Source organism: Pteropus vampyrus, unplaced genomic scaffold (genome assembly GCF_000151845.1).
Source record: "Pteropus vampyrus isolate Shadow unplaced genomic scaffold, Pvam_2.0 Scaffold432, whole genome shotgun sequence".
NCBI classification, from domain to species: Eukaryota; Metazoa; Chordata; class Mammalia; order Chiroptera; family Pteropodidae; genus Pteropus; species Pteropus vampyrus.
In genome coordinates this window covers 408044-429633 of record NW_011889213.1, presented here as the reverse complement: position 1 = coordinate 429633, position 21590 = coordinate 408044, and the positions used below count along the sequence as shown (strand labels likewise).

At 46.7% G+C, this 21590-nt stretch overlaps 3 protein-coding genes and 1 pseudogene across 4 annotated transcripts in view; 2 read left to right on the top strand and 2 right to left on the bottom strand.

The window, feature by feature from the left end:
- The first annotated feature begins 32 nt into the window (after positions 1–32).
- Positions 33–4378, top strand: MLX (MLX, MAX dimerization protein). 2 transcript variants are annotated; one of them, XM_011381196.2, is made up of 8 exons: positions 33–148; positions 559–595; positions 1080–1169; positions 1433–1539; positions 1799–1898; positions 2098–2197; positions 2630–2831; positions 3581–4378. In XM_011381196.2, the coding sequence occupies exons 1-8, from the start codon at positions 107–109 to the stop codon at positions 3635–3637; spliced, it is 735 nt and encodes a 244-aa protein (XP_011379498.1). In that variant the 5' UTR covers positions 33–106; the 3' UTR covers positions 3638–4378. The 2 variants fall into 2 exon arrangements, with proteins under 2 accessions (XP_011379498.1, XP_011379499.1); XM_011381197.2 differs by lacking the exon at positions 1080–1169.
- On the bottom strand, positions 4320–8834 carry PSMC3IP (PSMC3 interacting protein). The gene is made up of 8 exons (XM_011381198.1): positions 8663–8834; positions 8464–8564; positions 8198–8287; positions 6109–6220; positions 5450–5595; positions 5292–5345; positions 5100–5159; positions 4320–5027 (listed from the first exon to the last, which is right to left on the bottom strand). Exons 1-8 carry the CDS (start codon positions 8694–8696, stop codon positions 4971–4973), a joined length of 654 nt encoding a protein of 217 aa, XP_011379500.1. The 5' UTR covers positions 8697–8834; the 3' UTR covers positions 4320–4970.
- A 1008-nt stretch (positions 8835–9842) lies between these two features.
- The window catches only part of RETREG3 (reticulophagy regulator family member 3), a 21565-nt gene continuing 9817 nt past the window's right edge, over positions 9843–21590 (bottom strand). Inside the window, exons 2-9 of the mRNA XM_011381195.2 lie at positions 19876–19982; positions 17077–17107; positions 15999–16125; positions 15271–15355; positions 14304–14441; positions 13203–13285; positions 12457–12589; positions 9843–12032 (exon numbers count right to left, since the gene is read on the bottom strand). Coding sequence (XP_011379497.1) covers positions 11575–12032; positions 12457–12589; positions 13203–13285; positions 14304–14441; positions 15271–15355; positions 15999–16125; positions 17077–17107; positions 19876–19982 — 1162 coding nt within the window. The 3' untranslated portion in view covers positions 9843–11574. The remainder of the gene's footprint in view (positions 12033–12456; positions 12590–13202; positions 13286–14303; positions 14442–15270; positions 15356–15998; positions 16126–17076; positions 17108–19875; positions 19983–21590) is intronic.
- LOC111732186 lies at positions 19440–19555 on the top strand (annotated as a pseudogene).

Genomic DNA, 21590 nt, shown 5'->3' with positions numbered 1-21590 from the left:
GCCGCTCGGTCTCAGGTTGGTGGGTTTGGGTCACGTGAGCACGCATAGCCTTTTCCCCGCGGTTGGGGGCCGCCCTCTCGCTGGTTTCCGGTGCGGTGGGTCGGAGATGACGGAATCCAGCGCCTCTCCGGAGGACCCCTGGGTCAAGGCAAGCCCCGAGGGCGCGTACGCCGATGACGGGAGGGCGGGTTGGGTGTGTTCACGTAGGGGGTTTGGAAGATGAGGGTAGTCTCTTCGGTCCCCAAAGTCTCTCCCGCTCTTCTGGCCCCGGGGCTGCAGAGAAGACAGCTCTCTCCCAGCCTCTGCCAAGGTGGGCAGATGACTGAGACGTGCGCGCGCGCGTTAGAGGTGACGGGGTTTGGGGCTGGGGAGGTGGAGGACTGGGGCGGGTGGGGTCACTCCGGCGGTCGGCGCTCCGGTGGCCTAGCCAGCTTGGCTCTGGGGGGAATCCTTCAGTTGCGTGCGCACGTACCTGTGCGCGCAGGTACATGCTGAGTGAATGGAGGCGATTTCCCCCAGGGGCAGAGGTCTGATAAGTTCCCTTGTTTGATGCCGCAGGTGGAGTATGCCTACAGCGACAACAGCCTGGACCCCGGTGAGTGCCTTCCCCACCGTCTTCAGCTCGAGAGTGACACTCCTACTTCAACCCTATAGATTTATGTGGCCATGCCAGCCACACCTGACCACAGTCCACTGTCCCTGAGCCAGAAACGGTGAGGGAGGAGCTGGAGGACAGAGACAGGAAGCATCCAATGATGATACCTAGTTTCCTCTGCCCTTAAGTAGTGAGGTGATGGAAATAGTGATAGCTGGTCAGTCTCTCACCGTCATCATGTCTGGATGTTACTTCAGGAGCCAGCGGGTATCATTGCAGGCCTGTGGAGCAGTGTAGACACTAGGGACAGGAGCGTTGCAGCATGGCACCACAGGAAGTAGGTGGCCCAAATATGGCTGGCTTTTGGGTTGAAGGGGAAAGGTCAGCATTTAAGGATCAGGAAGCCATTGTGCCCACAGGTGTCTGAGGGCCTAGCAGTGTCCCCAAACCCTACTCCTTAGTGATTGAGGCCTCTCTTTTCCAGGGCTTTTTGTAGAAAGCACCCGCAAGGGGAGTGTAGTGTCCAGAGCTAATAGCATCGGTTCCACCAGTGCCTCTTCTGTCCCCAACACAGGTAGGCAGCAACACCCCCCCCCCCAACCTGGGGGGGCTCAGATATTCCATCATTTTAGTATCTTTTTAGATGGAAAGCTCCAGCCATCCACTTGGGGATGCTAGAGCCCTAGTACTAGACACAGGGTCTTACCATCTTTAACCTCATTTAGAATATTAGGGTCCCACGTCTGGGTACCAGGTTATTCCCAGTTAGGAAGGTGGACTAGCTGGGTCTCACTGGGCCCCAGAATGACCTCTTCCTGCCCCCGACTCTGAGCATAGATGACGAGGACAGTGATTACCACCAGGAATCCTACAAGGAGTCCTACAAGGACCGGCGACGGCGAGCACACACTCAGGCTGAACAGAAGAGGAGGGATGCCATCAAGGTGATTGGGGGGGCCTGCACCTCAACCAGCACAGGAGGGCCCTGCATATTTCAGATTCACTGTGCCCTGACCCCATCAGATAGTCCCATGCAGCCTTGGGGGCAGCTAGTCTAGTCCCTGGACATGAACACGTCCCTCTTCCTAGTCTCTCACCCCTATTTTGTGAGCATGGAATTTGGTGTCATGGAAGAGAAGCTTTGTGCTAGTTTGCTTCAACCCCTCAGAGTTAAGGAACCCATTTCTCTCGCTCTCTCCACAGAGGGGCTATGACGACCTTCAGACCATCGTCCCCACCTGCCAGCAGCAGGACTTCTCCATTGGCTCCCAAAAGCTCAGCAAAGCCATCGTTCTACAGAAGAGTATGGCCAGGGAGAACACGGGAGGGGTTGGAACCAGTGGGGCCGTGAGAAGGGTAGCCTCATACCCACTGTCAGCCTGGCCCTGGTGGGGTGGTTATAATGGGAGAGTTGGGTATGGGGAAAGGGCAAACAAAATAAGCCTTGTCCTTCTAGTTGACACTTCCTCTGTGCTCACCCCCTCTTCCCACCCCCACCCTAGCCATTGACTACATCCAGTTTCTGCACAAGGAGAAGAAAAAGCAGGAGGAGGAGGTGTCCACACTACGTAAGGACGTCATGGCTCTAAAGATTATGAAAGTGTAAGAGGGGTGCTGAACTGGGGGAACCAGAGCTTCCGAGGGGACTCTGAGGCCAACTTCAGTTCATACTCTCCTCTTTGTTCAAATAATACTCTCACTCCCTCAGGTGGCCACTTAGATAATATCAGATAATACTCTCACTCCCTCAGGTGGCCACTTAGAGGCAGGACTCTGTACACCAACAGTCCCTAACGTATAACCTCATTTAGAATATTAGGGTCCCACGTCTGGGTACCAGGTTATTCCCTGAAAGGAAGGTTGGAGAAGATAGGTCTCCATTTTTGACCTCGAAGCAGGTTCTAGCTGATATTATATCCTAGAAGCTCTCTAGGAATCCCTTTCCAGGGTGGGAGATATGTAAGGTGATCCTATTGTTCTTCCTGGGCTGGTAAGGCAGCTGCAGCATCTTATCCCTGGCCTGCTTTCTTTCAGGAACTATGAGCAGATTGTGAAGGCACACCAGGACAACCCCCATGAGGGGGAGGACCAGGTCTCTGACCAGGTCAAATTCAACGTGTTTCAAGGCATCATGGACTCCCTCTTCCAGTCTTTCAATGCCTCCATCTCCATGGCCAGCTTTCAGGAACTGTCAGCCTGTGTCTTCAGCTGGATTGAGGAGCACTGTAAGCCTCAGGTATGGAGCAGCAGTGGTCACTGGGTCTGCGGTCTTTTCCCCACCGTCAGGCAGAGTGGCCCAACCCATTTTCTGAAAAGCAGGTAGCAGCTTTTAGGTTTCTTAAGGATTTCTACAACTCCCATTATTCTAGTTTCTCTGTTCTCTGCTTTCTAAAGCCCAGATTCTCCTATTAAGGTTTCATTTGGCAAGTATGACTGAGCACTTACTCCTTCAAGGCCAAGATCAACCTTAGTTTAGCCCATGTTATGGCCGCCTTGGTCACTCCTTGGCTGCCCAGTATGTAAGCCCCCATCACTTACAGCAGAATTACTTGGGGTTTTCCTGGCTCTCACCTCCAGGCCTAAAAAGTAGTTTTTCCCAGCTTATTATTTGTATTACACTGAGTCTTTTGCCTTTGAGGCCTGATTGCTTTTTCTGAGGCTTGAAATTGTATCAGATTCTTGTTCTTTTTTGTTTCCCAACATTTTTATTGTGAGACACTTTAAACATAATGCAAGATTGAGAGAATTTTACAACGAACATTCATATACCAGCCACCTAAATCCTGCCATTTTCTGTATTTTCTTGATCACGTAATCATCCCATCTCTCCACTTTTTGGGGGCATTGCAGAGTAAACTTTAGACATTTGCTTTTCAGGGGCTTTTTTCAATTGTACTTGAAAGAACACACCTCGTTTAGGCAGGTGTCATGTAGACAGTTCTGCCTTCACTTGAGCATTGTCTCTTCTTTTCCTGCCCCCACCAGACCCTACGGGAGATTGTGATTGGCGTCCTACACCAACTGAAGAACCAGCTTTACTGACTGGCCCTTGGAACCTGCAGAACAGCCAGCAAGAGGCCTTAAGTCTCCTACTTAGCCACAGAACTGCTGGGCTTGAAATTGGACTGCGACACCATATACCAGTCAGCTCGTTTCTCCTTGGAGTTTGGCCCCTTAGCCCCTCTCATCTTCAGTGGGGCTAGGATGTTTGTTTTGTGAAAGCTTCTGATTAATTTATTATATTGACCATTGAGCTCGAACCTAGTCTCCCCTCTACCCACCATAGAAGTCCTTGGGATGGAGGTCTGCTCTGGATACCCCAGAGAACTCCTGGCCTCTCCCCTTTTTCTAAGCCTCAGATCTCAGCTCATGATCTACACATATTTGGAAACTACTGTTTGCCTCTGTTTTGGTCTCTTGGGCAACACTTGGCCCAAGTTTGGTCATTTTGGCAGTAGTCAGATGGGAGGAAAGGAGTAGAAAATACTCCCACAGCCATGAAGGGTGAAAGGCCACTTTGTACCTAGGTTAGAACTGCCTGGTTAGCCCAAGGTGAAGCCAGGGCTTTCTGGCCAGCTCAGGGCAGGGCTGCCGGGTTCTTGCCCTTGCCTCCTACTCTTATCACCCATCCCTCCTCCCCGGCTCTGGGTGGTACAGGGAAATAACCGCCCCCATCTAACCCTGCCCTGTCTGTCCCCAAAGGCAATAGCACTGCACAGCAAAGTCAAGTGTGACACAGTACCATATATTAAAGTTTTATTTTTCTAAATACCAACAATACAATTTTGCTAAAGCTACAATTTTAGACAATTAACTGGGCCTTAAAACCACGCCCAGCCTTTGTCGAATGTATCTGGGTTTCCACCGCCTCTTAGTGCTGCCTGCATTTCTCCTGGGACTTGGGGGTAGGTGAAAGGGTGAAGGGGTGGATGAAAGCCTCCTGGGGTACAGAGCCCAGGAGTCTGGGGGTGTGGTCCTGGACTCCATGAATACCATGTATAATAGCCTTTCTCTGCCCTTGTCCCCCAAGCTCCCTTTTGCCTTCCTCAGGTTTGCTATCAGGAAGGTTTGATTATCCAGAGGAAATTAAATATTTTTATATCAAATTATAATAAATACTGCCAAATGCTTTCCTTTAGCGTTCCAAGTTCAAGTGTTAAGCTCAAGTAATTGAAATGTGGACGATGCCGTGAGCGTGACCATACACTCCGGGCAACCAGTGCTCACTCCCTTTGCCTGATACTCTGGTTCATGCCCCTCTCTCAATGCCCTGACCAAGGAAGAAAGCAGCAGGAACAACAAAAAAATTGGCCTAAATAGGGCAGCCAGTCTGGGACATCTGTGTCTCCATCCCCCAGTCCTGTCAGAGGGGTTCTCAGGGGTCTGGGAGCTTGACGTTGTAATCTTCATCTGTTTCTATCCCGACTTCCTCCTGCGAGACAATTGAGTTAAGATCTCCCTGGATGAAACCCCAGGAGAGCAAAGAAGGGAGAGAACCACTTACAAAGAACTGCTTCTTGCTCTTGGGGTATCCTTCAAGGATTGCATCACACAGCTCTGTTGCCTGACAAGAAACAAAACCACCCCTTTGCAGTTGTGCAGTACTTGGCAATGCCTGACAAATTCATGATATTGGGCAGCAGTTTTTCTAGGGGCTGCCATTTTCCAGGGCCTGCCTTGGAGCTCCTGTACTTACCATCCTCTTCCGCTTCTTCCACTCCTTGCAGTACTTCTGCCTCTCTCTGTCCACCTAGACAGGAGAAACAGGTTCCTCTAACCACTCAGCTGCTGCTGGGGTCAACCCTCATCCTCACTCTGCACAGGCAGCCCTCCCTAGGAGCCCTCCCAACCCACCTGCTCTTTCTCTTCTGGGGTCACATGGTTAGTGGCTGCTCTGATGTTCTTCAGTCTTTCTGTGTAGCCAGCACATTCCTTCTTTAACTCCTGGATCTCTTTCTGCATCTCAGGTGTGGTCAGGGCATTAGTTAACTCCTTCAACTCTGAAACCACATCTCCATGAGGTTACTTGCTACCCCCAAGGAAGGGATTCTCTCCCAGTGAGCACTCCCTGAGGTAGGGGACCAGGCCTCCACCACCTCCAGGTTCTACACAGTCCAGAATGGGCCCCTTATTTTAGAAATGCTCAGGAGAGATTAAGGCTTACAGAATTACCAGTTTATTCTAGTTTCCTTTTCCTTCATCTATAAGTGGTAGGGTGCAAGGCTGAACAAACTGTTAGCTGTAGCCAGTTAAAGGAGCAGGAATAAAGAGAAGTGTAGGAACAGTATACTGATAATCATGGCGGGGAAAGCAAACGCATGTCTTGCTCATATGTATTTCAAAATCCATTAGTTGTCATACATTTCTTTTACTGTAATGCCTATGGCAGCCCGGCAAAGGGGTCTTCATTGCAACAAGACATACTGCAGTCAACAAACCATTCACTTAGTAATGCCTGACCTTCAGACTGACCCTGACATTAGGATCACCCTCCAGGGACTACCCAGTCCTACCAGCCTCCATGTGGCGACAGCTCTGCTGCAAGCTTTGCACCTTGGCAGTGAGAGCCACGATTTTGGCATCCAGGCCTTGGAGGTCAGCATCACTCACCATGTCAAACTGGTCCTGCCAGAGACAAGAGGAAAAAGAGAAGTGGGTTGATGTATGGCACAGGATGGGAACCCATATCTGGAAAAGCAAGATTCGCATATACTCAAGAACATGGGACTTCCCAACCCTCTAAAGGGCCAGGTAAAATAGCAGGAGGGTACTTCTGAGACATCATTGAGTTTAGTGCTGGGTCAGGCAAAAAGATATCAAAGTTGAAACCTGATGCCTGTCCTTAAGGGGCTTCTAGATTGGCAGGATACTGAATAGGGCAGAAACATCTTTCAATTTAGTAGTCAAACTTCTCACTGGGCTGAAGGAGTAAAGAAACATTCTTCCCAAAGTGGTGGCACCTAAATTATGGGCTTCTGTACTAGGAAGAATCTGAGCAGGCAAATAGGCATGGTGGGAGATTTAGTTAAGGGACTCCAGTAAAAGTCTGAGGAACCCCTCCCAAGACAGACCAGCTACTAGAAAAGAACTATGTTGGGGGGTCTTGTCAATTGGTGAGGGGGAGCAGGTTAGAAAGGATGTGAATGCCAGCCTCGGCAATCTGGACTCTACATTAAGGCAAGGGAAACCTTTAGAGCAGGAGGCAGTAAACGACATCCTGCAAGCCAAATCCTGCCAGATGCATATTTTTGAAAACAAAAATATATTGAAACACAGCCACACCTATTAATTACATATTGTCTATGGCTGCTTTTGCTCTACGGCAGTGGACTTGAATAATCAGGACAGTTGTATAGCTGTGACAAGAGGCCATCTGACCTGTTAAGCATAAAAATATTAACTGGCTGGCCCTTTATAGAAAAAAATCTGCCAGGTTCTCCTTTAGGGGATCTTTAATATAGTAACATAATGAAACGTATTTTAGGAAAATTAGCCTTGATGGTGGTTTGGTCTACTAGATGTTAGATGCTGTGAGGGTGCTAAGCAAAGAAAGATGAATGAGAAATGGGGTCTGCCCTAGAACAGTTTAGTGAGGGAGAGAAGTAAAAAGACAATTATAATACAGTATGCCTCAAAAGAAGCAAGCACCTGAAGAGGCAATGAGAGCATTCTGGGAGTTTCTGGAGGTGATGCCTAAGTGAAATCCTAAAGGTTGAATAAGAGGTAGCTGGGAAAGAGGCAGAAGAGGAAGGGACTAAAAAACTCCAGGCAGAGGAAGGACAACGAGCAAAGGATACAGGAGTTAAACACATAAACAGTGAAGTATTAATGGATGGAGAAATGACCAACAGGCTGGAGGTAGCCTGGGGCCAAGTCTCCAAATGCCTTTTACCTGTTGAAGAGAGCACTAGGATTTTTAAGGAAATGGCATGATTGGAATTGTATTAACACAGATCACTCTGGTTGCAATGTTTAAGATATGTTTGAGGAGGCAAGGAGATCTATTAGGAGGATATTGCAATAGATGAGGAGTGCCTGAACTGGAGCAGCGATGGCAGATGGAAAGGAGAGGATGGATTCAAGAAGGGAAAAATCAGCTACACTTAATGACTAACTAAGCATGGGAAGCAAGGAAAGTTATGATTCCCTAGTCTCTGACTTGAGTGAAGAATGGTTCCGTTAAGGAAGAAGAGGGAAGAGCTGGTTTAGGGTAGAGATGAGGCCTTCTGCCTTAGCAATGATTCCTGAAAGACATCTAGGTGGAGGTCTGGGCTGGAGATACAAAATCAATGTGTGTATTTAGGGAGGAAAGTCATATGGCAGATGGTGGTTCTAAGTGGAACTTCCAAGCGGAAATAGAACTTGGTAACAATAATTCAGGATTTTCTGTCATTTATCATATTTTAAATCTGGAAATCTTATGAAGTTTGGATCATAGTAAGAGGAGAACACACTTTGATTTAAAGGACGCCTGGGACTCCTTACATGGTGTAAGACAGCTGAGTTTCATGAGCTGCCTCAATTCTCCCATAGTTCATAGTAGGGGCTGATTTACTTAAAGTTGGGCTCTCACATGGTTGATAATCTGCGCATTTCTCTCACCTGGTCCGCAAAGTATATTTTCTGCTTGCCATACATCTTCTCTTTGATCTTGCCTTGTTGGGCCAGCTGCTCCAGCGCCTTCACCACCGCCTGGCAGAGGGGAGGGAGCGGAGCAATCGGAAGAATGGCTTCGGGCCCGGGCAGCCAGTTATGGGTGGCAGCGCGCGACACGACTTAGGGAGGCTAGAATAGCAGCTTCGAGAGGGCAGCACCCCAGGCTGATTCAAGGGGTTCCAAGGGAAGGAATCCTGGGAGAGAGTCCTCACCGCCTTGCCCAGCCCGTGTTCCCTCTGCAGATTCCCGAACACATCCTGGGCGCTGTAGGGCCGGTTCTGTTCCTGCAGGTACCTCAGGAGGATCCCGGGGGCTACCGGGAAAGACGAGGCAGGGGAGGGGGGTTGCGCTCGGCCGACACCCCCTCACCCGCTCCCCTCCCGGTCTTCCCAGCGCCCACGGCCGGGTTACCTCCCGCCGCAGCTTCCGTTCGGCCTTTATTCATGGCCTTTCCCGCCGCCAAACTCCCAAAGCCGGACGTTACAGTTGTTCGGGGCAACGGCTCCTTCCGGCGACGGGAGGGGCGGGCCTCACGCGCTGACTGGCGGGAAGGGATGCCTCGAGGAACAGAGACCCTCCCCGGGCACCGTAGTTGATTTCGGCCCGGAGTTTAGGCGCGGGGTTAGACCCCTGCCTCCCGCGTCTCGGCGGAAGAGGCGGGGCGCGCGCTTCGACCCTCTCCCTTTCTCCCCCTCGGATTGAAGGCCGTAGTAAACGCCTTGAGGTTTTGAGACCAGGTCCCAACGGCGGCTGAGCGCTCGTGCGATCTTGGGCAGATCCGAGTGTTCGAAGGGGAAGAAACCTCGGGGTCAACTCCCGCTGGACAAGTAACTTGCTCAAGGTCACAGGACAGTTACCCACAGGGACATATTCTATACCACGGTCCAATGCTCTAAATCAGTTAGTCTTGTCAAATAGAAACAAGAGGAACTTGCAGGAGGGTGAAGACCTAATAAAATGCGTAAACGCCCAAGGAAAGCATAACGCCACCCTCATTTGCTCGTTTACCGAGCTCCGCACACAGGGGGCGCTCAACTCACGCTGTGGTTTTAAACTCCAAAGAGCGGTGGGGGGCGGGGGTGGGGTTGTTCTAAAGCCACAAAGTTTGAAGAGTTTCCTGTTGGCCGAGTCAATCTTAATGGCAACACCTGGTAGGTGCTTTCCACTCCTGCCCACAGTGGCCAGTGGGACAAAACCTAAAATAAGTATTTCTAGTTTCTAAGGTCAGCGGAAAGCCAAAGAGCAGCTGTCCCTGCAGCTCAATCCAGAGGAGGAGCGTGGTGTTTTTAAAGCCTTCTTGCCTAAAATCTCATTAGCTTTGAATAACACATTTAGAGGGCAATATCAAAAATCATAAATGATGGAACTGCAGGCTAGATGCCAGCCAAGAGTGCCAGTTGTCTGGGCTCTCTTGGGGAGGGCGTAGTGGCCTCAGACCATGGTGACTGTTCTGGAAAAATGGGGATGGGCAGGCAGGTCCCTTACACCTGGGCTTCCGCTTGAGACTGTGGCCTCCTCAAATTAATCACATCGAAGATTAACAAGAGACCTATCAAGGGTAGGACACCATTCAACATCAGTCTTTTAAAGGTTGTTCTCAAACAAGATTTATTCCCCAGCACCCCTCCCACCCCATCCCCATCCCAATTCACAGTGGAGGACTAAGGAGAATCAGAGCAGGATCCCCCCAGGTATAAGAAATACCTTCCAAAGATGTTGCTCTCCTTCCTTCCCTCCTTGCTAAATCTCAAGGCCTGAAACTACACACACTCATGCAAACACACAAAATCCCACTCCTTTCCCACACCTCATTTTTTTCCACATCAGAGCACACCTGTAAGACATCTGGGCTCTGAGAAGAGATAAGGTGTTCAGTCTGTTTGAGAACCCTAAAGTGGGAAGATGCCATTACTGCTAACCATCACACAAAGGTAAGTGACTATGAAACAGGCACCTAGCTCTTTTCCCTTCTCACTGTTAACTATTTTCACTCCCGGGCCTCTCCCTTGTCCATCAACCATGAACAAACATGTTAGCGCACTCCCACCTGCAGCACATGAAAATGGGCTCTGTCCAGCATCCCTCACCCAGATGTGGGGGTGTTGGGGGAGTGGTCCCTGAGGATCAGCAAAGGGTTAATACAGAGGGAAAGAGGATAGAAGAGTTTGGCTTGAGCTCTGATTGGGGAGGCAGAGAGAGGCTGTAGGCTGGCACAGATTTAGAACCAATTACCATTTTTAGTTTTTGTCTCATGATTCTACTAGGGGCAGTCTAACAGATACCCCTTAGAGGGGTCTCTGCCTGTTATAGACACATTCTTGCCAACTGGGCTCATCCTTAAAAGAGGCCCTCCCAAGTTGGGAAGCAGTTCAAGATAAAAGTATTAAAGGAGCTGAACAGGGAGTAAGAATAGCTGGTGCAAGAGCTGGTGGCTCCTGGGATGAATGCCACTGAGCCACTGGTAAAGTGCTACTCTGACATCCCCCATGGAATTATTGCTTCTCCAAAGGAGGAGCAGGGGAAGGAACAGGAACATGGAAATTGGTATGGTATGGTATTGCTTTGCTCGTTGCTTAGCCTGATGGTCAAATGAAGCCAGGGGTTAGCAGCACCGAAGATTACCAGGCAGCTCCAGAAGATTCAGTGAGACCACGAGATATAGAGGCACTCACCCTCCCAGCCAGCTGACCCCATAGCCCAAGGTAATGTAGAAGAGGCCTACCCCCACATCATGTTCACAGTTCTTAAAGTTTCACAAGCAATATTTTGGAGTACTGGAGGTTAGGCCTCAAGAAATGAGGATGGGCTAGGGCAGAGGGAACAGGCCTGCTCTGCAGACCAAAGGACAGGTTTGCTTAGAAAAAGACAAATCAAATCATGGCTTAGCAAAAGGAGGATGACAGTGTAACTTCCAGCTGCTGCCTGACTTGGAGCTCTAGGGATGTGATGAAGGAGGAAGAAAGGGCTCTTCTATCACAGAGGGCCCCCAAGCACCCATACCTAGAAGCAAACAGCAGCACCCCCTCAAAGGGGAACCAATACCCCTGACTACTTTGTTCCCTCGAAGTACCATTCCGATAGAGAGAAGCCTCCCTTGGGAAACACACTCTCACTTCAGTGACTGAGCTCAGAAATGGGTGTCTCGCTGGTAGCAGGGGAGTATCCTCTCTCAGCAGGCCTCTGAGCATCAGCCAGGCCACCAGGCATACAAATATAATTCAGGGAGTGGGACCTGGGTTCTTCCCTTGCCCCTTCACCTTAAGTAGGATGAGGAGGAAAAAAAAACCTAAACCACAGTGACCCCCCCAAAAGGATTCTCTGCCTCAGTGGCTCCTGGAACTGGCGGGGTCCAGCTGATTCAGCTCTGACTGGTCCAGAAGTTCAAAGTCATCCCCCTCAGCATCAGTGTCCAGGTCTGAACTGGGGGCCCGGAGGAAGCCTCTTGTTGCTCTCCGGGGAGGTGGGCCGGAAGGGCCTGGCTGAGAGGCCCCTGACAGGGCCAGCTGAATCATGCCCTGGGAGACCAGGCTGGCAAGATTGCTGGTGAGGTTGGATCCCACAGGCAGGGCACCAAGCAGGAGCTCTGGCAGTGCAGCCTCGTCCTGGCTGGCAGGGGGCGCCTGGGGCTCCTGAGCCCCTGGTGGGGAACGGTACATTAAGCTGGGCATCCCAATGCTGGTATCATCCTCATCGTCCAGGCCAGCAGGATCCACGTTAATGGAAGGGAAGTCTGGAAGGTCTCTGGCAAAGGATTCCTCTGGATCACTGTGACCATCTAGGTCTGGGAGAATACAAGGGTGTCTGAGACACGGCAACTGCCTGGCCCTCCTGTGCCCCAACCCCATAAGTCAGCCTCACGTAACCAGATTTTTCCACCCTGGATATCTAATAGTGAAACAGACCCATGGCACTGGTCAGCTTTTACCTACCACTTACAGATTATTGTGCTCTCTACTGGCCAGAGAACTCCCCGTCTCTTCTTTCACTATGCCCCCCGTGAACCTACAACCTGAGGCGACTAAGAAAATGAGGATTCCAAGGAAAGCAGCTGTGCCAGTCTAGCTGCAGCCATGCCCCTAAGGTTGCTCTGCCACCTGATCCACTATTTAGAAAACAGGAGAGAAGGGGTATTATCCCCTCTGTCCAGGGAAGCTGAAAGACAAGAGTCAGAGCCATTATCAACTCAGGTCCAAGATTCTCCTCACCTTCAGAGCCTTCTGTTAGAGGTGTTTGGCCCCTTGAAAGATTGAATGTGCCATTGTCTGTACAGGAGACCTCAGCATCCGAGTGCTCAGAGTCTGTGATGGCCAATTCCCTGGCAACGGTAGAATCATCCAGCTTAGGAAAAGAAAAGACCGACAAGCCTGAAGAGATGATGCCATTAAGAACAGATGCAGTTCCCCAGTTAGATTTACTAATTGGCAGGCCCTGAAGGCTGCCCTAAGGCCAACAGTGTAACCTGGTGGGAATAGGGACTTCGGTCAAAATGCTGATCTCTTTTAGTCTGTTCCCCCAAGGAAAACACCTTATTCATCAATCTTGAACACAGGAAGGAGTCGTGGTAGTCAACCAGCCACTTACTCTTAAGCAAATAATTGATCCAGAGAAAACATTTCATGGGTGGCCTGAAGGACATACTCACTGCCCGACCGAAGGTGGGCTGGGCTGTTTAAAAGATGATCACATCAGTTCCAGAAGTTCTGCCATGATGGTAGGGGTTAAAAGGAGACATGGGAGAGGGTGTGCTGGTCACTGCACTCAAATTGAGATCTATGTGCAAAGTCCCCATATAATACTAGCTTCTTTCCTCATAGGTCTTGGGGACAGGGGGCGGGGGCAGACATTGAGACCATAATGAGCTTACTGCCTAAATGTGAGGTGCCAGATGGTAAAAGGGAACTAAAAAAAAAAAAAAAACTTGCCAGAGGTGCAGATCCCATAACCAAGATACCTGAGGACAGAAGGCAGCAAGCTCCTCCTCGCTGTCACTTTGGTTGTCCATGGCACGTTCTGGGTGAAGAGCTCTGCGGCGCACTATGTGGAAAGAGCAGGCCTTGTCACCTTCCCGCACCCGTTTTGGACTTTAAAGGCATAAAATGAGAACATAAGAGAACCAAGCTCTCTGAATATGGCCCTAAGCCAGCCTAACAATGCCATAGGGTGGGTTGCTGAGCCTAAGTGGCAAGGTAAGCTTGTAACAGGAAAGGAAGATCTCTCTTCCAACAGCTCTCCTTCCACCAGCACCCTTTGTGATCACTCCCTTTTTTTTCTGGTCAGGCGATCAAATAAATACCAGGCTTGTCAACAGCTCTCGGGATCAGTGAGGGGCAGACCAGAGTCAAGCAGGAAAGTGAACATTATTATAGAGAGGGCAAAGGGAGACACCTGCCTTAGTTTAATCAGGCTTTTGAGGGCTGATACTATTCACCTGGCTGCCAGAGGGGACTTGGTGACCACATGCAGGGCTCTTTGAAGGCCAGGGCTTAAGGAAATGCCCAACCTGGCCAGACCACAGAAGAGAGGAAAAAGTATGCATGACTGTCATTCCTGTGCTGGAGGATCTCGAGCTAGCACACTTTGGCTTCTGAGGCAGCAAATCTGAATCACCTTTGTAAGGCAGCTCTCAGTAGTGAAAAGAGGCCCAGCTTAGGGTTTAGAAGACCTAATCTGCCATTTACTAACTGTGAGCTTCAATTTCCTCAACTGAAAAAGCAACAAAATACCACCCTCTTCTCAAAGTTGTTATAAAGGTAAAATAAAATGTATGGAGAGCAGTTAGTACAGTGCTTGGACACACAGAAAGTGCTTCATAAAAAGCAGCAAACACTAGAAATATCTTCACTGTCTTTTATCCAACTTGGGAGAGCTTTCCTTGGATTTAAAATGGGAGTGTCTAGAATTCCAAATGGAGAAACTGGTAAGCCTACACAGATTTCCCTCAAAGAGAATATCACCTTTATTTACCACCCCTACCCATTATGTCAGACCTACAGGCTTTTCCTTCTCTTCTTCAAATTGCCCAAGTGGAAGGAAGCCTCCCCTTGACACTTACATTGTCTCTCTCTCTGCTTGGACATCATGTAGCCACGGACACTGAAGTCCAGCCGCTGCAGAGCTGGCTTCAGCCGTATGTAGGCTCGATCCCACAGTCGGTGGTACACAGCGAGGGGCCACATCATGACAGTGACAACTGAGAGGAGGAGAGAGAAACAGTGGCAAAATAGAGAAGGGGCTGCGCAAAACGGTCCTACCTGTCCCCTGGTATTGTGTCCTGAGGGCTTGGACACTTAAGTGGGGAACAGTTCAGCTTAATTCTGCTGGTCACCTTCACTAATCACCCATACTCCATGATGGGGTTTGGAAGGGCAGAGACTTCTGCAGCCACCTACAGGGTGTGCACAACAGAATATGCTGCTGATATATGGAGGGCAGAACCAGGCAGCGTGGTCACTTACACATGGGTGTCATGAGTCATAAACAAGGCCGAATGGTAACAATGCCTCAGAAACTACACAATAAGTCATGTGAGTTTCTGATACATAATGGCCACAGCCATAATTGCTTAGTTCTTCCAGCCTTAAGTTAGCAGAGTTCATGCCAAAAGAAAGTAACTAAATTTAAAAAACTGTGCTCCAGGGTGGAAAAAGTACTCCGGGGTAAACGGAACCCAGTAGAGGATCCCCGAAAAGTTATGTTCTGCTGTTACATAATACATACTCTAAAAATTCCCTCCTTCAATAGGGACAGACAGTCCTTTACATTGGTAATACAGTGTATGTTACTGGACCCATGTCAATTTCTAAAGATGACTTGGTAAGAAAAGGACTTTATATATGGGGAGCCTGCTGCAGATAAGAAAAAAGATATTTTCATGACACTAAAGAGGTCATGAAAATATATAAAAAGGTAATTTCCTAGAGAAACAAAATATAAAAGTCCTCTCCCTAGACCCACAGTTACCTGTGGCTGGAAAAGCTATGAGTAGGGTACCATCACAAGGGAGATATAGCCGTACTTACGCATTAAGTAGGACAGCAGGAGCCCAGGGACGTAGCGGCCCAAGACAGCCAAAAAGGTCAGTATCCCACAGCTCAGCAAGCAGAACTGAGGGAGTCAAGAAACAGTGTTAAATTTCTGCTACACAGCAGGGGGCGGGGGTGGGGACAGGAGGAAAGGTGAAGATGTGACTGAATTCTTTATGACTTTTGACTAAAGCATGGGCATGTGAGAATGAAAGATGTACCTAGCCAACATTACATCCAATGGTGATTCTGTTTGGGAGGAAAGGAAGATGTCCACTTCTATTCAAACTCCTTTTATGTGACTAACCCCATAGGGTTGCACTTTTCACGCTGGAAAACTGGTTTGAATAGGATTTAGCCAAAAATTCTCTCTGAAAGCTAGTGTTGGCAGTGAGTTTTTTAAGTCAAAGTAAAAATAAAATAAAATAAAATACCCCAACAAACTATTGCATGTTTAAAATGACACAGAATGCACACAAGCAAGCTTTCTTTCTCATTTTGGGGCAGGAAGATGGCCTAATCTAAATGGCAAGCACCCAAAGAAAGAGTCATCAAGCTCTTGCCTTAGTCCTAGGTCAGAAGCTCTTCCCTACAACTTCCCTTTGTCTCTACAAAGATCATGGTCTTTTCTTTCTTGAATGAAGATACGAGGTAAAAGGGCTGTTCCAGTTTAGCATGAACTTAACTGAGAAGCCAGAAGTGAAAGTGAAAAAGGGCAGTCTTACCTTGCCTGGGTTTTGCTTTTTGAAAAGCAAAAGATTCCTTATGAAAATGGTCCCACTAACCCAGACTTCAGCTACATGATGACAGAGCTCGGGCACGCTGAGCAACCGAGGGTGCACAAAGCCCCAGCTATGGGAGAAAGAAGGGGGAGCTGTGAAAGGAAGGTGTTGAGGATTCCCCCCATCTTGCTGTAGAGGCAGCCAAAGCTTCCAGGTTTAAACAGGGGCTGAGGAGTGGCTAGTCCTAGGTGCTTCGGAGATGAAGCATGACTCTCTTCTTGACTCACCAGGTTGAAACTTGAATTTAGGGACTACGAGGGCGAACTTGTTCCGACAACTCCACCCTATGAGCAAGCAGCCCAATCCACATGTGTAAGCCTGCCATCAGCTCCAAGGCCCTTTGTGCTTAGAAACATCATCCCTGCACTCAAACCATTGCAATTCACTGTGATTGCAATCCAGAGATAAAAGTAAAGCACAGTCTGACACCACTGCTGCTGAGGGGGAGGCAATGGTGGATGTGCCCCCTCAGAAAGAAAATAAAGCAAAACCAAAATAAACCACAGCAGAGAAAATTCCTTGCATCACACACACAGGATGAGTGAACTGCGAAATGAAATCAGGAGCTATAAGACACAAGAGAAATCTTTGGCTTGCTGATGCCAGGAACCTATGTGTTTTCTGACCAGGGAACTTTAAATAGCCAGAGGTCACAGAAAACACTAAATGACCTGGTATAAAAGCCAGGAGACAAATGAAGTAAGTTGCCTTCAGTTGCCTGAAGTAAGTTGAAGTAAGGTTTTCACACTAGGGCTGGAAATGCAGCTAATTCCTTGGCATATCAAGTTATGGGGCTCAGCTATGCTTCTTTTTCAGAAATTTATCTTGTAAATATCAGAGGACACTAGCCATCTCAACACGTTGTTGCTTGAACTTTATGATTTGTTAAAATGATTATCTGGAATGGACTAGGTTCTCAGCTTACACTTTGTCCAAAACATGGGGTTAACAACATATAATCAGAAAATTACAAGAGAATCAATCAGAGCAACAAAAAAGGGATTTAATTAGTGTTCCATACCTCTCATTGTCTAATGCGTCGGGTCTTGGCGCTACAATATTAAAACAAACACCAGCATTAGTTAGGGAAAACTAAACATGAAAGTGTTAGGCTGTTGGTCTGACAGCTCAAGTTGTAATAGGTTTGGGGAAAAGAAATAAAAAGGAGACTCTATGTTATCCTGTCAGAGTTAGGGAACTGCAGACAAGGGAATGATGACTGATGCCTGCTCAGTTCTCCAGCAGGGTGGGGTGGGGAGGGGAGAGGATCCAAGTGCAGCATTAGGGCCCCTTCTAAGTACTACAGCCCAGGGCCCAGGTGCACATGAAAAATGATCTATCTCACCCAAGTGTATCTGAGTTGCTCATACCCATCGAGGTGCACCAGGTCAACGAGACATGTAATAACTACTCCAAACCTAGAAATCTGCCTATTCTCTTTAATCCATTTCCCGTTTAGAGGGAAAAAAAAAAAGTGCAGCTTGCTGCCAGTATTAATTTGATTTTACATAAGCACGCTCTTTGGGGCTGAAGCAAATCTGACTGGTTTTCAGTGTGAAAATAAAATACAAAAACTGTTCTTGGAGTTATTTCTAAACAGAACTTGTCTCTAATCCTAATGTAATAGAAATGTATACATAAATCAGATTCATCAAATAAATCTTCAGTTAACAACTGTTCAAGAATGATGTTAACATCACGCATAGGAATACTACGTTTTCTAGGATTAGATACCGCTACTAAAAACAGAAAGCTGTCCTAAATAGAATGATGTTATTTGTTTCCAAAGAATATTAATATACTAGAATGATGTGAAAATAATAATAAAAGCGAATAATTTCACGGCAAACTTTGGGGGTAAGGTTAGGGCTGTAATCCGTGAGTTATCTCAGGGTTAAACACTACAGCTGCAAGCGTGTCCGGCGAGTATTCTCCGGGCAAATGGGCAATGGGTTAAAAAGAGACCCATTAACTACAATAAATGATGTAGTCTTTTGACAGGTGAATAAACTAGATGATTCCTTGAAGTCTCTGCAAAATAAGATGGGAATGTATTTAAAAGCTGTAAACTCTGGTCTGAATATCCTGCCAATACTTCAAAATTAACACGACGAAAACTTACATCAACTTCCCTCGCTCTTGTTCCCCATTCGAACCGACTCCCCTGTATGGCGTTGCTTGTATCTGTGAACTATAATGCAGTTCTACTCTTCTAGCTTTAAAATCCCAAAGTCAGCTTTTATCCCTTACTCTTCTACTTCCTATTTATCAGTCTTGATGTGTCTTCCTCTTTCACAGCTCTCCAAGCTACCCACTGTTTCCCTCCACAGACACCCCCCTGACTACATCTCACACAGATACTGCCACAGTTTCTTATCAGGCTTCCTTCCTTCTCCCTTTTCTCCTTTCATGTGGTCCTGTAAAATGCTATCAAATCAATCTTTAATATCGTCTCAGCATAGAGCTCTAATTTAAAAAATCTTCAATGACTGCCCACTACCTATAGGATAAAGTCTAAACTTCTAAGCCTAATTTTAAAGCCTTATAAAATCTAATCCCAACATATTTTCAGTTTTATTTTCTAGTCCTCCTTTTATTTCCTCTTCACTCCCATGAAACTGTTTGATTCCCTGTTCTCAGGACATGCTTTGCAGCTTCTGGTTCCTCAGACTAATCAAATTACTAGTCCCTCTAGAAACGCACTTTTCTCTCTACCTATCCAAATATTTTGCTTCATTCAAGGCTTGAACTAGGGCAAAAATACATGACAAACATACTGATCACAAATTGCACTGTGACATCTCTGGTACTGTTCCATAATAGTCATTTAACTTTTCTTATGTTTATGTATGTATAATCTTTGAGAAGAGGAACCATATCTTAGAGTACTTTATATGTCATAATGCCTGGCTTAGTGCTTTGCAAATTAAACAATTTTTAAAAATTATTTATTATTATTTATGCCTACAGCACCTGGTCTTCCTAGGTGGTCTCCCATCCAAGTACTAACAAGGCCTGGCCCTGCTTAGCTTCTGAGATCGGACATCGGGCTTGTTCAAGGTGGCATGGCCCGTGGCTCCAATGGGGCACAAACCCAGGGACCGTGGACTGTGGCTCCAATGGGGCGCAAACCCAGGGCCTTCTGCGTGTACAGCAGATGTACTAACTGCTACACTATGGAACCACATCTGCAAATTAAACAATTTAAAAGAAATTCCTGAGAGGCATATGGATACTGCCTTAGTAAAGAGGTAGTATCCAATGAGGTAAATTATTTTTTTAAAAATTGAGGGCTATGTGGACGTTCCATAGTGCAGCAGTTAACACGTCTGCTTTACACGTAGAAGTTCCTGGGTTCACGCCCCAGTGGAGCCACGGTCCATGGTCTACAGCTGTGCCACCCTGAACAAGCTCGATGTCTGATCTCGGAAGCTAAGCAGGATCGGGCCTGGTTAGTACTTGGATGGGAGACCACTTAGGAAGACCAGGTGCTGCAGGCATAAATAATAATTTTAAAAAAAAAACAAAAAACTGAGGACTACTTATTCCTTATGCCAATTATGAGGGCAAGAATATCTCAGATAGTGGATGAAGATTTCCTGGGCTTAAATGGGAAGGGCAGAACTCGGTTTCTTCTTTTCTAAGAAACTACATACAGATGGAACAGTAGCCCTTCTAAGCATCTCCTAAAGCAAATAATTCGGACATCAAAAGACATTCTCAGTTCCACATATTTCCTCCTAAACCCCCACAACTAAAGGTAAAAATGATAGGAAAGACCATTTCCAGTTCACCGTGTTCTAAATGCTACCAAACTCACCTTTTATTTCAGGCCAGATTTTGTTCTTCCATTGATCTATACACACTATGATCATTGAGCTGAATGCAAGTAAAAACACGAGACGAAGGGATGTCAGCGCAAAGAACCTAGAAAGATGGAAAAACAGAAGATAGATCATTATGCTATTAGGCTTATTTCCGAAAAGACCATATGTGCACTACAGTCTATGTATGTACTTAAGTACTAGTCATATACTTTGGGGAAAAAAATCACTCAAACTTTCTGAACTTCTGCTATTTTACCTATGGGGCAGAGATAATAACTTGCTTCCATAAAGGCAGAGAACTAACCGAATAACATCTGAAAGCCACTCTCAGCTTTTAAGGCTGTGATTCTATTAACTTCAGAAAGAAATTCATCCTTGATAATAAGTTGTTATGGTGAAAGCAACACCTTTCTACCAAATTAGGCCCGAGTGTAGGGGCAACAAACGGATAGAGATGCATTAAAGAGCATTTAATTCAATTGGCTATCTTTTCACAAAGGAAGGAACTGAGGCCCAAAAAAGTAAAATGACTTCTCAAGGTCACACAGAAAGTAAGCATTGAAGCTACAGTTAAAAGCCAGTTCTCCAGAATTAACACCAATCCTTCTTAAACACTTCCCAAAAATTGAAGAGGGAACACTTCTTGATTCATTTTATGAAACCAGCATGACCCTAATACCAAAGCCAGACAAAGACACTACAAGAAAACTATAGACCAATATCCCTTATGAGTACAGATGCAAAATATTCAATAAAATACTGGCAAACTAAATTCAGCAGCACACTAAAAGGATTATACACCATGATCAATTCCTGCGATTGATTCCAGGAATGCAAGGGTAGTTCAACATACAAAAATCAATAAATGTAACGTATCACATTAACAGAATGAAGGAAAAGCTAGTTCTTATTTGAAGGAATCAACCATAAATAGATATTTACAAACAATCTGAGAAATCTCAACACCAACAGCACATCTGAAAATATTAAAGAATTACTGTTAATTTCTTAAGTGCTATAATGTTATGGAAGTTATGGTTGTCAAGTCCCCATCTATTAGAGATACATACTAAAATATTTATGAATGAAATAATATGATCTCTGGGATGTGCCAAAATAATACAGTTGGCAAGAGAAAGGGTATGAAAGAAAATGAAACAAGATTGACCATGAGTTGGTTAAGTGCTAAAGCTGGGAGATGATAGTACCTGGGATTCTTTATTTGTACTATTCTCTCCCCGTCTGTATTTATTTAAAATCTTTCACGATATTTAAAACAAAAGCTAGTTCTTCTGAGTCTTTCTATTATGCCACCCTAAAGCCTCTAAGGCAGTGCCTTATAGAATGTCTAGAGTCCGGAACTAGTCCACAATCTTATTCCACTTGTGAGGTGAAATATGTCTGAGGAAGTTAGCACAGAAATTGAAAACAAGCATTTAGAAATTTGTATAGCAATGTGACCAAGTCATTCTGAATCTAAGAATACATTTGGGCTTGGATTGTCTGAGCCTTTTAAAACTTAATTTTTCTAATAACTCATTATTGTGTATTTTATAAAAGCATCGATTTATAACAGATTCAGGAAAACAACAACACTAGTCCTCACCACAGACAGGTGTAAGAAACACTGTTCTAAGATCTAGAGGGAAGCAGAATGCATCACCAGAGAGGTGGTTCAGCAGGGCAGTTAGGCATGGCTTATCAAGTT